We start from the raw sequence: 14067 nt of genomic DNA, 5'->3' as shown, positions 1-14067 counted from the left end.
GCAGGTGAGGCCCGGAATCAAGCATGCCATTGGGCACCTCCTAGGCACAAGGACCTTATTTCCCAGTTATTGAGCAGGTCTTGGGTGCCTTTCTCCATGTGTATTGTGCCATATAGCAGAAATTCCTTATGGTAGGGAGCTGCACCACCTTGGCCTTTCCCAGAGGAACTAAAATGCAGGCAGGCTCCAACTTTAGTCACATGCTAACATTTATGCCTCTCCTAGTTGACTAATTGGTCACTTAGGTCTGAGGATAGGACCGTGCATATGCATGTGCATTTTCACTCACACAAACACATCCATCCCAGACACAAAGCAGATGCAGACTTCCAGGTTGGGGTTTGTTTCCACATAGGAGTGGCAAGCTACAGCAGGTCAGACCAGAGCTGGGAGCCTGGGTACCAAACTGAAATTCTTGGATTTGTTTTTCAGACTCACAGGCTGGGATAGAAAACAGGGAGACAGCAAGGATACATCGTGTCTTTGATTTTTGACATACCCAGAAATGGGAGCTTGGTCATCCCATCCCCACTTCCCAAGGCCCAAACAGAGGGACCGAAATGGAGTGGGGCCAGGCAGGCTCCAGTAAGACAATAACTCCCTGCTGTCAAACTCATTATGGTCCACTGACTTTGGTCACAGACTGATAAAAGCAATTCTCTAAATTCACTGTTCCCAAAGGTCATTCTAAATAGTTGCAGCCACCATCCTTTAGAAGCCAGAGAGAAAGAAAAGGCAAATGCAGAAGGCTGTTCCAGATGCTCCTGCTCAGAGACCTGGCTTAGCAGTACTTACTCTTTTCAGGCAGAGATTACCTGGGGGCTCACTATGGTGGGGCTTAGCTTAGTGTCCCACAGATGTGAAGAGCCACACTAGTGGAAGGATCTGGGAAGTTGCAGGAAGTGTGTTTGTGAATCACTGGGTTATTGCTGCATCTGGGGTGACAGAGGCTGAACCACCCAAGCCAGAGGAGCCCTGAGGCCTTTTCCTCATTGTGGTTCCATTCTTGGAAGTCCCAAACACTGACTCTTGCATCTTCTCTTTTAACAATAAGGAAGCCACATCTGGGTGGGGAAGGGAAAGATGGGCTTCAGCCTCATTCAATGAGCTCCACGTAGTTGGCAGGGAACATGCCAAAGTGGCCATCGGGTCCATAGCCACGCCACCAGCCTTCGTCGATCACCTCGATGCCAGTAATGAGGTTCTCAGGATCAAAGGAGATCTCAGTGTCATCCGCTGCAGGAAGATTAAGCCCAGGTGCTACATCAGGGGCCCTGCTCACAAGTCCCCAATACTTGTGTGCCTCTTGGGCAGCCCCGTCCCCTCATGCACTAGAGCTCAGGGCTGTCTGCTTTCTCCTTGGTCACATCCCATTGTCATACAGACCATACAGAGCCTAATAGTACTGCAATGCCTGCCCCCTACACCTGGGAACATCTTCCTACAGAGCACTTCTACAAAAGGCTGCTCCCCAAAGACCCTCAGCCCTTTCCCCAAGGTCTCCTCTGGGAAGTCAGCTCCATTCTCTGGTCAGACCTGGAGGCTATACAAGATGGCAAATGGGGTTCCTGTGAAGGGATGGTAAGCAGCTGGCTAGAGTATGTGGGGGAGGCCCAGGCTGTCTTAGGATGGAAACTTCAGTGCCATGGTCATCACAGTTCCAGTGGGGCTTCCATCCTTAAACTTACCTCCCACCTTCCTCTTTGTTTCCCAACACCCTTGGTGCTGTCTCCCTACAGAGCCCCAGTCATTTGCTCCTATCTCCTAATCTCAGGACCCATGATCTGCGGCAGCCAGGTAGGGCACCTTACCTGCTTGGTAGTCGTACAAGGCCCGGGCACACAGCCCTTGCCCACTAAGCCCCTGGCCCTGTGTATAGTGGTCAATGTGCTCAGAGCCAGTGTCTTGCTGCTGGACCTGCTGAGAGAGAAAGATGGGATTAACCCAGACTCAGCCTTCTCACCCAGGTGGCTCAGGTCAAGTTAGGGCCTGAGAAGGCAGGGGTAACAGCACATGCAGGGTGAGCAGCAACATAAGGCTGGGGGCTACTGCTGTCCTAACACACCCGCACCACAGTCATCTCCCCAAGATATAGAGGCTGAAAGACAGTGCAAATGCCTTTGTAGCCCCAAACTGCAAGGTGCTTCCCTCACCCAGCATCAGTCACATGGGCACTGGCCCACATAACTTATAGCATGGGGCTCTTTCAAAAGTTGAATGAGAATCCATAAGTGCTTCAAAACCATTAGTGTGTCACAGAAAACTCATGCCTGTGACTCCTTCACTGCCCCACCCCACTTCAGAGAACCCACCATTGGGGGCTCCTCGTAGAGGGCCTCTTGCTCCGGAGGCTCCTCGTACGTGGCTTCCTCTTCTGCCTGCACCAGACTTGGAGGAATGCTGGGTGCTGGCTCCTCACAGACATCTGCATAGAGGACATAGCAGGTTCTGACTCCTCTCCTTCCCACAACCCTCCCTTCTCCACCATAGTCCCCCTCCAGGGTCCCATAGAATAACAAATGCCTTGCCTGCCCTGGGCCTTGAGACAGCAGAAGTTGGCTCTCTGCCAAAGGAGGTCTCTGGTTGGGTGAGCTGTTTCTGCAGGAAGGGGCTCCTCAGCTTGCCTGCAAACCCCCACAAACAACATCCCCACCACTTCAGAACCACTTCTTGGCACCCACACACCCACCTGGTCTGTTAAAGCAGCCCAAGGGAGCTGGCCCCAGCTAGCACAGGTACAGAGACTCCAGGGCTGTACAGAGAGATGGCAGGCAGCACAGCCATATGGGTAGGAGGAGACACCTCAGCCCGAAGCTACTCTCCTCACTTGTTCCTTGTCATTCTCCAATACACCTGTCTTGTGACCAGGCCCAGAGGGATGACCCACCTGGCTGAGGACTAGAGATGGAGGTGGTAGACATGGCCCTCTCCTTCTGCTTGAAAATCTCCCGTGGGTGTGCAGTCCGCTGATCAGAAAACACCTAGGGGAGCACACATTGACCCGAGCAGTAAGACTCAAGAGCTTCTCACCTCACTGCCCCCTACCCCAGCAAGTAGGCCCTGAAGGCTACAGCGGGGCCAAGAAGCCAAGGGGCTGATAGGGCCTCTCCCAGGACTAGGTTGCAATCCATGCCAGAAGTTTCTGCTCCTGGTTTTCCTTCCCACTGGCATATCTGATATGCCCAGATGTGTCTCAGGAATCTGAGCTGAGCCCTCAATCTGAGTTCAGGCGCTTTGACATGTGATGGATCCAAACTAGAAAGTTTCCAGACCCTTTGTGAGAAAATGCCAAGACTAACCTGCTCCTCCCTGTTCTTCGAAACCACTTCTTGCTGCTGTTCACCTGTCCTGTTGGGAAGGGCCAGAGTCGGGGGAAGACAGCTAAGGCTCTTCAGCAGCCCCTCATGCTGTACCCTCAGTCGTCCTGCCTCTGAGGGATTAAGTGAGCACACAGGGACACCCAAGGGATCCCCCCACCATGAGGCCAGCACCCTAGCCCAGTGAATGGTGGGCTTACCTTGAGGGGCTGGTTTCTCTGTGCTGCTCCTGGTAGCGCTGCTCTCGGCGGGCAGCCTCCTGCAGCTCCCGCTCCCGGCGTTCCTTTTCCAGCTGCCGCTGCTCCTCCTCAGCCCGTCGCTTCTCCTCCAGCCGGCGGTTCTCCTCCTCCTTCTGCAGGGAGGGCTGGCCACTCAACCCTACACTGACCCCTGGCCTCACCCCCTGCCTGGGACCAGGTCCCACAGGCATGTGGTTGAGGAAAGACACTACAGCACATCCCTCACATGCCTTGTGACTTAATCCACTTACGCCTTACTTTAACTACCTATAAAAGATCAGGTAGAACACTCACTACACACCTGTGTAGCATGCTTATCAGCGTGCCTGCCCCTACTCCATGGTTCTTACCTCAGCTTTGGCCCAGAAGCTGTCTTTTCCAACTCTCTTGATCTCAGATATGGCATTGGTCTTCTGGTACACAGAACCCTGTGGGGGATAGCAAATGCTAGAGATCTGGCCCTGGGTGGAAGAACAGGCCCCGAGGTACAGAGGTAGGAGTAGTGTGGAAAGGATTTATAAGAGCATGTAAGTGGACTCAGTGGGTACGTAAGAGCCTGGCCCTTCACCCTCAAGGAGATAGATACCACGTGCCCAGAAAGAGGCCCAGGAAACTGCCCCAGCAGTGATGCTGAATCCCAAGAATACTGGAGGGGTCTCTGGTGGCACCTAGCCCTTGTGCATGGGGGCCAAGGCAGGAAAGGTCCTGTCTGCAGACTCCTTGGGACCAGGTAGTTCTAAGGCAGGCCTCTGGCCAGGGCTACCCCTTAGAGAGCTGACTGTCACAGCATTGTCCACAGGAATTACTGCAGAACCCAACTGTATGTCTGATGCTACAGTTCCCCACTATCAACTTGACCACTCAGTGTAAGGACCACAAATCTACAGGTGTCTCCCTATAATGTGGGTAGGTAGGGCTCTGCTCTGATGCCAACTGAACTTCCTCTACAATGGTTCCTGCTAGGGACCACCAAGGACTTACTGGCACTGTGACCCTGGGAAATGGCTGGACCATTATAGCTGTGCATTCCTGAAGAGCCTCCAGCCTGACCATACATAGCTGGCTCCAGACAAAGGCTCTGGAATGGCTGGGCCAACCAGCAAGTATGGTTACCATCTATGGAAGCCAGGCATGAGGAGTCCAACTACATAGACACTGGGAACCATATAGACTCCTGGCCCCCATCCTCAAGTACTCAGCAATGAGAGCTCAGTGATGGGCAGGCAGCACTCACCACTGGGGCCTGGGGTCCTGCATCCTGGAAGCGGCTGCTTTCCCTGTGGAAGCTGTAGTTGGCCCCGGAGGCCTTGGCCACCTTCTGCATGATACACTCAGGCTCCACATCCTCCTCTGCTCGTGCATTGATGGTCACATGGGCCCCCTGTGGCAGAAGCAGCACTTAAAGATAAGCTTTGCAAGCACAGGGGTGGATGAAAAAACTCATGTCTATCCATGTAGCAGGGGCCACCACTGCCCACAGGAGACAGCAAGGCATCTGTCTGGCTGCTGGGAATTGAGGCCCTTCCTCTCTGTGTTGTAATAGTTCCGGCTGCAGCTCAGGAGATGCCCAGTCAGCCACCAAGTTCTTCCTGAGAAGCAGACCCATGACCTCATTATCTGTTATACTAGACCCAATAACTTTTTTTTGGTATGGGGAATTGAACCCAGAGGCACTTAAGCACTAAGCCACATGCCCAGACCTATTTATTTTGACACAAGGTCTCACTAAGTTGCTTAAGACCTCACTAAGTTGCTGAGTCTGACCTTGAACTTGTGATCCTCCTGTCTCAGCCTTCTGAGTTGCTGGGATTACAGGCATGCACCACTATGCCCAGCTAGACCAAATAAACTTGGAAGCCTTTTCAGCTACTAGATGGAAACACTGAGGCATATCAGAAAACGTATTTGTAGAACTGGGAATCAAAGATGTCTCTTTGCTAGTAATCAAAGAAGTTCAAAAAGGTCATCTAGCAAGTGAACAAATAATAATTACAACATAACTGCTTTTGAAATTGGAAAAAGGTGACCATAGAACAACTGATGTGAATACTTGCAGAAATGGGCTAAAAATGAATACACTAAAATGATGTTATGGTGGTGGGCACAAGCATCCTTTTTCTTTCTCCAAATCCTGACAATGCTGCTAAACTATCTAGAGTACTTATAAACAAAACAAAACCCAGGGCCAGCCCTTCCCATTGGATCAGCTCCAGCATGATCCTTAATCCTGCTCTGTTGAGAACAACCTTCTATCTGGTCACATCCCTGCCTCCTATGTACCTCCAATGTACCTGGGTCACCAGAGGAGCAGCCTCTGCTCATGCCCTGAGAGCCAAACAGAGCATTAGTCAATAGCATGCTCCTGACTCCAGCTCCAATTCCAACTCAGATGCACCCAGGAACCTGGAGTGTTTGATCCTGTGAGGCCCCTTATGGGACAGCAGGATTGATGTAGCCCTCACCTTCAAGAAGTTGGCCATGGTGCTGACGTGGTTGGCGCATGCTCCCTTCCGCACATCATTCACACCCTCGCCTGTCTGCAACACAAGTACATCCAGCATGACCCAGGCCTCCTCCCAAAGCCATTTCCCTTTCCACAAGTTCCCAGGCACATAGCAGCTTTCTTATCTCCCCAAACAGAATCCCCTCAAAGTAGCCATCATTCTCCCAACTGAGTCACACAATGAGTTTAGTTCTTACACCTCCAAGGAGCTCAGGAACTGTTCTCTGGGCAGGACAGTGGCTGGTTTCCACCGTGGGGGAGTTTCCTGAGCTTTCTTTTTCTTCTTTTTTTGGTACCGGGGAATGAACCCAGTAGCACTTAACCACTGAGCCTCCAGCCCTTTTTATATTTTATTTAGAGACAGGGTCTCACTAAGATGCTTAGGGCTTTGCTAAGTTGCTGAGGCTATCTTGAACTTGTGATCCTCCTGCCTCAGCCTTCCAAGCCACTGGGATTATGGCATGCACTACCGCACCTGGTTTCTGAACTTTCTTCATTCCCAATGATGTGGGTTACGCTCTGCTGGAGCTCCTGTCCCTGCACACTCCTTAGGATTTCTGCTTCACTAAAAGGACTACCATGAAGGAAATGAGGCAGGAATTTCTTCTGTTGACTATTTTTATTACACTTTGCAGGACTAATTCTGGGATTAGAGAATGAATTTTGTGTAGCAAGGCCAGTTATTTTGTTTATTTTTTGCTGTACTGGGGATTGAACTTAGGGCCTCACACATTAGGTATGGGCGGGCTCTACCATGGAGCTACATGCCTAGTTCTTTTTTAAATTTTTATTCTGAGACTAGATTTCACTAAGTTGCTGAAGCTAGCTTTAAACTTGTTGAGATTCCTCTGACAAGGACAGTTATTCTTTGGGCTACAATGAATTAATTAACTATTCTGCTCTTTCAACAGCTTTCAACTGTTCTGTTTAATAAATCATGCCAGTAAAATACACTGTTCCCAAAAAAAGTCAAAATAAGAAAGAAATCAAGGGACTTTCCCCTGTCATACTAGATGAGATGAGTCCACGTACCCAGTTGATGAGGACAAACTTGGGCAGGCCAGAGTTGGGGTCCTTCACCCTGCAGAAGGCATACATCACCTTCCCACTGTTGAGTTCTTCCACCAGCTCCTCCAGACCACCTTCTGCAGAGTCACAGAGAGGGTTAGAGGTGGTCAGTGTCCCTTGCCCACCCCAATGCCTGATTCATCAGTAAGGGAACCCAAGCCACTATTCACTAGGGCTTCTTACCCCATCAACCTCAGAATCATCCTTGGGAGCTGAATTTAAAATCAGGTTTCTGGGGTTAGGGGTATAGCTCAGTGATAGAGCACTTCTGGCAGGTTTAAGGGTCAGTGTCCAATCCCCAATGCCACAATAAAATAAAAATAAAAACAAAATAAACTACTTACACTAGGCTGATTTAGCATAGCTCGTGAGACCTGAGAGACTGCATTTTCTTTTGTACCAGGGATTGAACCCAGGGGTGCTTAACCACTGAGCCACATCTCCAGCCCTTTTTTCTTTAGAGACAGGGTCTTGCTAAATTGCTTAGGGCTTCACTAAGTTGCTGAAGCTGGCTTTGAACTTGCCATCCTCCTGCCTCAGCCCCCCAAGTTGCTGGGATTACAGGCATGTACCACTACTACACCTGGGTAGGAGACTGAATTTTCTGACAAGCACCTCAAGTGACTTTTTTTTTTTTTAAAACCCACACTAGTTTAAAAACCACTCAAATAAAACTCTGGAAATTAAAAATATCATTTCTACTACAGATCACAAACATCAAAGTGAAGGATCTCTTCATCAATTTTACTGTTGCCTGGACTCCACAAAGGGCCCCAGGATAGTGGGGCTACTAAGTCACCCCCACTGGGAGCCACATGTTCACTTAGACATCAGAGTCACCCAGAGGGTCAGATCTCTTGTAACATCTCACAACTGAACAACTGGCTTGGTCCTCAGAGTCTCAGATGCTGGGAGTAGGATGGGCTGCATAAGCCATTCTCCATGACACTCATTCTCAAACCCCAAACTTCCAAAGCTGAAAGGAGGAACTGGGTCAGGCATTTTAGCTACAGGGCTCCACAGAACCTGCGCAGTCAATGCTGCATTGGTAGCATAGTCCTGCTTTGTGTCACTGGCAACAGTAGAAGGACACTCAGACTGCTGATCCCTGCAACTCTCAGGCACCTACCATGTCATGTGAGATGCCCATTCAGTGCCCATTCAGTAAAGAGGATGCATCAGTGAAAACAGCTTGTAGGAGGAAGGGCTTTCTATCAATAATTGTCACTAAAACTGTACTTGTTCCACCAAGCAGAGAACTTGTTCCAGGCACTCACTGAACAACACAGCCACGTTCTGCTCAGTACTGGGAGTGGGAGGAAGTCAGGTGAACCTCAGAGTATAGGCATGCTGGCCTTGAGCATGGGGAGGGATCAGAGTATCAGTTCGGGTTCATACCACATCATCTCTAGCTCAGCCTACTTGACAATTTCTGCCCAGTGGTGGCCAGGAGCCAGTTCTTCCTGCAGAAACTGCCCATACTGAGGTCCCCATCATCACCTGCAGTGACACTGCCTCTCCCCAGTGCTCTTGCTCATGATAAGGGCAGAGAAGAGGCAGAGGAGAAGGTCTGTGGGGCTTCTGTACTTGCACTAGCCGGCATCCACCCTGGGCACAGACTGCCCATGATCTGGAGAGGGCTGGCTACTTTCACTTGGCTTCTCCAGAAAGAGCAGCACTTCCCTGTATCCAGGGATAAAATGTTGAGGAAGAATGTTTTCACTCACAAATATCTAAAACCCAAAGCTTACCAGAAATGTCCAGTAAAGGGCCAGGACCCATGCTGCCCAGAGGACTTGAAAGAGCTCTGGCCCCTACACCTGCCTTGTGTTGGTCCATATCCTAATCAGGGGGTCAAGGAATCCCTCAATGGAGCTAATATGGGGATAGGTCTGCAGAAGGCAGGCTTCCCACTCTTACTCTCAAAGAGGGGAAATGTGACTGCAGTGGAGTCACATGCAGAGGAAACCTGTCTGCCTGAGTCCTTTTTCTCCTGCTGGGATAGCAGAAATGCCAACAAGATGGACCAGTAACAGTCAAAACCCTCTTCCTTTATACACCATATTCTCTGGCCTCCTGGTGCTAAGAGTCCATTTGAGGGATACTCACCTCCTGTGCCAGCCACACGAATGTCATTGCTATTGCCCTCGTAGGTAAACAAAGCCCTGAAATAAAACAAAAGTGGGTATAGTGGTCAGCACCCTGGGCTCCATCTGCCTTCACCACACCTACCATGGCAAATGCAGACTCTGCTTTGCCCCACTCTGACCTGCCAGACAGGTTCTCATGTCTGAGGCCATGCTGAGGCTGACTAATCACAGGACTTGCTGTGAGAGACAAAGCCATGGAGATAGGAAACACATACCTACTTAAAGGAAAATGTAAGTTGTTGAGTTTTATGATAACATTCCACACATTTATGTGTAAAATACTCATCTGGCTACCAGGTTCATGAATTTAAAAAGACAAAAGATACATATATATTTCTGAATTGGAGAGATGCATATGAGGTAGGTAAGTAGATAGGAAGGAGAAAGATGCACCAGGCAACTTGGAGGCTGCCAACACTTGGGGGTGCATCTGCCCTGCCTTAGTGAAGGGTGGTGTGGCAGGTCTCCCCCATATAGTCTCCTGGCAAACTCAATTTTAATAGGTGTGCAAAGTATCAGAACCCACAGGGACAATGTTACAAGAAGTCAATTAAGACCAGTGACCCACCAACCTCTTACAGACAGGAACCGTGGGCAAGATGCAGACTTTCTATCTTGTGGAAACTTAACTGTCCATGGCTGACACTGGGCTGCCTTTCTTTCTGGTAATACTAATTATTTATAAGACTCTGAAAAAATTTTGGCTTACAAACTTGTGCCCCAGAGGTGGTGAGAAAAGACAGTAAATCTGACAGTTAAAAAGACAGTTAAATCTGAGCTATGAAGAACAAGGGTTACTCAAGGAGAACATTCTTGGAGAGATGGCCTTCGAGAGGCAAATTTTGCTTGAGATTCCCCAGAGTGTAATCATAGTCATCAGTACCAACCATGTAAGAGCTTAACACCTCTGACAGTGCTGGTGGGTATAGGGTAGAGGCAATGATCTCTCTAAAAGAAAGTCAAAGATAAAACCCAGCCCAGTATCTGTCATCTCTCCAGCTTTGGAGGAAGAACAGACAGGATAACGGCCTGCCAATGCCACTGGGCGGATGCATATGCCTGAGAAAGATAAATCAAACCCCATGCCCAGTGGACCTGGTTAGTAGGAAGGAGGCAGACCACTAGAAAAGAGCTGCTGCTTATCAGGAGAGGAAACAGAATATAGAAGGGGGGGGGGTGGACCACAGAGAAATATGAAGAAAGATTTGGAAAGCAGTAGATGTCAGCCTGAGTTGGTGGAACTTTCTGTGGGGGGAAAAGAAGGCCATTCCTCTCTCTCTCTCTCTCTTTTTTTTTTTTTTTCCTGGTGCCAGGGATTGAACCCAGGGGTGCTTAAGCACCAGGCCTCATGCCCAGCCATTTTTTAATGTGTTGAGACAAGGTTTTGCTAAATTGCTCAGAGCCTCACTAAGTTGCTGAGGTTGGCTTTGAACTTGCAATCCTCTGGCTTCAGTCTCTCAAACTACTGGGATTACCGGTGTGCACCACCATGCCCAACAAAACCATTCCTCTTGATGGCCACAAGGCCTGGCTGCCAGGGCACAGGGACTGGCACAAGCAGCAGGGAACAGAAGATGGCAGCTTATCTCTTCTAAGAAGAGATCTGGCCAACTTGGTATCTGCCACCTATCCCTCCAACTTCATTCCCCTCTCCCCAAGTTCCACTCTAAACCACCTTCAAGACTGTTCCCAGTTCAGAGGTACATTCCCATCTCTTCTTTCAAAACATGAAAAAATCTGGTGCACTGGCTTGTGCATAGCAAGGATGTGTGGCATGTAAATAAAGCCCTTACATTCCATCATTCTTTCAAATATGTATACTAAGAACCTACTGTTTACTGGCAATAGGAATGCAGCTATGAACAATCACCAAAGGCTCCGCCCATGGAACCTGCCTTCTAACAAGATAGACCACACACCTAGGCTAATGTACTGCCACAGAGTAAAAAAGGCACAGGATGGGACAGATGAACCAGATGAGCACAATCTCATCAAGATCTGAAGGGAGGGGACTAGAGACAGATCCAAGTTAGAGAGCTAATAGGGCTGTGGTTCTGGCCTTAAGGCCTGATGCAATGCCATCTGCTGTGTGAAACCTTTAATGACCCACCAAACTGGAGATCAGCTCTTCTTCCTCTGATATTCTCTACTGCTTCTTCTATATCATTCAGTCCACCCTTCATCTGACCTTTGAGTACACAAAACAATTTTGTACCAGGCACCAAGGAAAGAGACAAGTTCATCCTACCCCTTTTAGTGAAGAGATAAAAGCGACAAGAAAATCCACAAGGTATGTAAATGAAGGAAGTGAAACTAAAGGAGAGGAAAAGGTGATTGTAGTCAGGGAGCTCGGAATTCAGAAAGGTCTCTGAGAAGGAAACCTCAGAGCAGAGACCTGAAGGCATGCCCATACCTGGGATGATGAGGAAGTGTGCTCCAGGCAGAGGAAGTAACAAGAGCAAGGGCTCTGAAGAGGAACCAGATTATAAATTTGAGGAAGACAAAGGCAAGGGTAGAGTAGTAGTGAGCAGGTGTGGCCACAGTGTGGTAAACAGGAGGCAAAACAGGGTTATACAGGGCAAGTCAGTGGGGTGGAGTCTGGGCTTTATTCAATGTGCAACGGGAAGTCACTGCAGAGTTATGGGTAGGGAAGTAAGACAGTCCAGATCTTTTTCAGCTAGTGAAAGGGGACCTGCCTCAGTTTGTTGAGTAACTACCTAAATGGCTGTGACAATTAGGGTTGGAGGCCAGGGGCTCATGCAATTGACACAATCTGCAGTTATTCAGGAGCCTGGAGGTGAGTAAGTGGGCAACAGCATGGCTATCCAAGCAGAGTATGGTAAGAGGAGGCTAAGCACCTTTAGGAGGAATACAGAGTAGATGGGACAGATCAGAACCAGGCTGTGGTGGCAGTAGACAACTTTGGTAAGAAACCCAAGAAAAGACTAGAAACAAGGGAAGTCTGCATTACCAGCTGGGCTGTGAGGTATCACACCCAAACCAGTGATAGTTCGCCAGGCATAGTGGCACATGCCTGTAACTCTAGATATGAGGAAGGGTGATTGAAAGTTCAAGTCCCACCTCAGCAACTCAGTGAAGCCCTCAGCAACTTACTATAGCAAGTAAAAAATAAAAAGGACTGGGGATGTAGCTCAGTGGTAAAGCATCCCTGGGTTCAATTCCCAGTACAAAAAAAAAAAAGCAAAACAAAACAAACAAACAAAAACAGTGACAGTTCCTGAGAAGACTGAGGCACCAGGCAAGTATAAAGGAAACAAGAAAGCACTTAGACAAGGAGAGGTGGCTGGTTACAGCAGCAAAGCCTAGCCCAGAACACAGAAAGGGAGTCCATGAGGACCCACACAGTAGGGTATACTCAGTAGAGAAGGTCTCAGTGCTGACCACAGGGTGGGGGTGGTCCCACCACAACTCCACCCCCAAGTTCTAGTTTCTAATTTCCAAGTTTGGTTACCTAAATCTACCATACTAAGCATATTTCTTAGAACTGAAAGCACTAAAAACTGGTCAATGAAAACAGTTTAAGCAAATGGGAAAGTGAAAAAGAGAACTAGAGAATTACTTACAGCTATGCATATGGCAGAGAGTTGATCTGTATGGGGGCTACCCAGGGTTACCCCCAGAAACTTCAGATTCAGGCTCCCAGTACTGTAATTTCATCAACTGCATAAGGGGACCTACACACTGATAGCCTCCCAAAGCCTGCGGGGGAGTGGTGGAGGGAAGACCTGACTTTTTTCTAAATAGGTGGCCAGCATCCTATTTTTATTCTTCCCATGATTCAGACACAAGAAAAGAGAAGCAGAGGTCTTGAAATCCACATTCCCAGGGAACTAGGGCCCCCAACCTGTCCTCCTTGTCTGAGCCTCCAGAGCAAGCTCATGTTTCCCAGCCCGGCTGTCAGACCCCTCTCAAAGGCCATCCCTGAACTCAGCGTTCGGAAGAACCCAAGCGATGCTTCCGCCTTCTCAGGCGAGAGTGGAGGAGCTGCGGAGGACCCCTTTCTCCAGGGAAGTCCCAAAGCTGGAAAAAAGAACCTGGCGAGGCCAGCAAGTAACACCGAGCGAAGTCCTACAGAGAGGGCCGCGAAGCCGACACTAGGCGTCGAGGGTGCAGGGGAAAGGGCTGGGTCTCCCAAGCTGTTCCACCCGTTCACGAACTACGCGGCAGCGGTGAAAAGGGTGGTACAGCCCAAAGCTGGGGTGTGGGGCGGGCAGGCAGGTGAGCCTCGCACCACCTGCGGCCGCGCCGCCTGTCGCTAGCGTCCCCCACCCACTCCGGGCCGCCCAGCTGCCCACCAGTCGGTCGGGGACTTCTCGGTGACCACCCGCACGTAGGCCTCTTGCAGCGCGGGCCCGTTCCGGCTCAGGTTCGCCGCCATGGTCCGCCCCACAGTCCCCGAGCCTCAGCCGATGCAGCTTTTGGGGCCAGCCTCCCTTGACCGCCGGAGCCCCGCCCAGGTGGACGGAAGCCTCGCCTCTGACAGCCGGAAGCCCCGCCCCGAGACCGGAAGTGAAAGTAGAGGCGGGACTGAACCGTAGCCTTTGGGCTCTCCTCCGGGTGAAGGCGGGTTGAGGTTATTGTTTTCAGGCGCTGGCGAACTAGAGGAACAGTCTTGTCAGCTTCTGTTCGTCCGCAGGGTGGTCTCCCCAGGCGTGGCCTAGCGTGTGCTCTGGTTCCAGTCCAACCGCTTAGTAGCTCCAGGAGTGATGCTTAATTCTGTTAATTCTTGTCGGAGTTAATGCACTTACTTGAGAGAGCCTGCATTCACG

The 14067-nt window shown here is 49.9% G+C and overlaps 1 protein-coding gene across 1 annotated transcript; it reads right to left on the bottom strand.

The window, feature by feature from the left end:
- Nucleotides 1-327: 327 nt before the first annotated feature.
- On the bottom strand, nucleotides 328-13766 carry Dbnl (drebrin like). The gene is made up of 13 exons (XM_027938404.3): nucleotides 13594-13766; nucleotides 9237-9292; nucleotides 7092-7204; nucleotides 6019-6093; nucleotides 4791-4937; nucleotides 3907-3984; nucleotides 3518-3669; nucleotides 3300-3348; nucleotides 2888-2981; nucleotides 2529-2624; nucleotides 2313-2425; nucleotides 1812-1917; nucleotides 328-1236 (listed from the first exon to the last, which is right to left on the bottom strand). Exons 1-13 carry the CDS (start codon nucleotides 13674-13676, stop codon nucleotides 1097-1099), a joined length of 1302 nt encoding a protein of 433 aa, XP_027794205.1. The 5' UTR covers nucleotides 13677-13766; the 3' UTR covers nucleotides 328-1096.
- Nucleotides 13767-14067: the final 301 nt, after the last annotated feature.

Source organism: Marmota flaviventris, chromosome 1 (genome assembly GCF_047511675.1).
Source record: "Marmota flaviventris isolate mMarFla1 chromosome 1, mMarFla1.hap1, whole genome shotgun sequence".
In the NCBI taxonomy this organism is placed as follows: Eukaryota; Metazoa; Chordata; class Mammalia; order Rodentia; family Sciuridae; genus Marmota; species Marmota flaviventris.
Note: the sequence above shows the minus strand (reverse complement) of the source record. Positions and strands in the feature narration are given on the sequence as shown.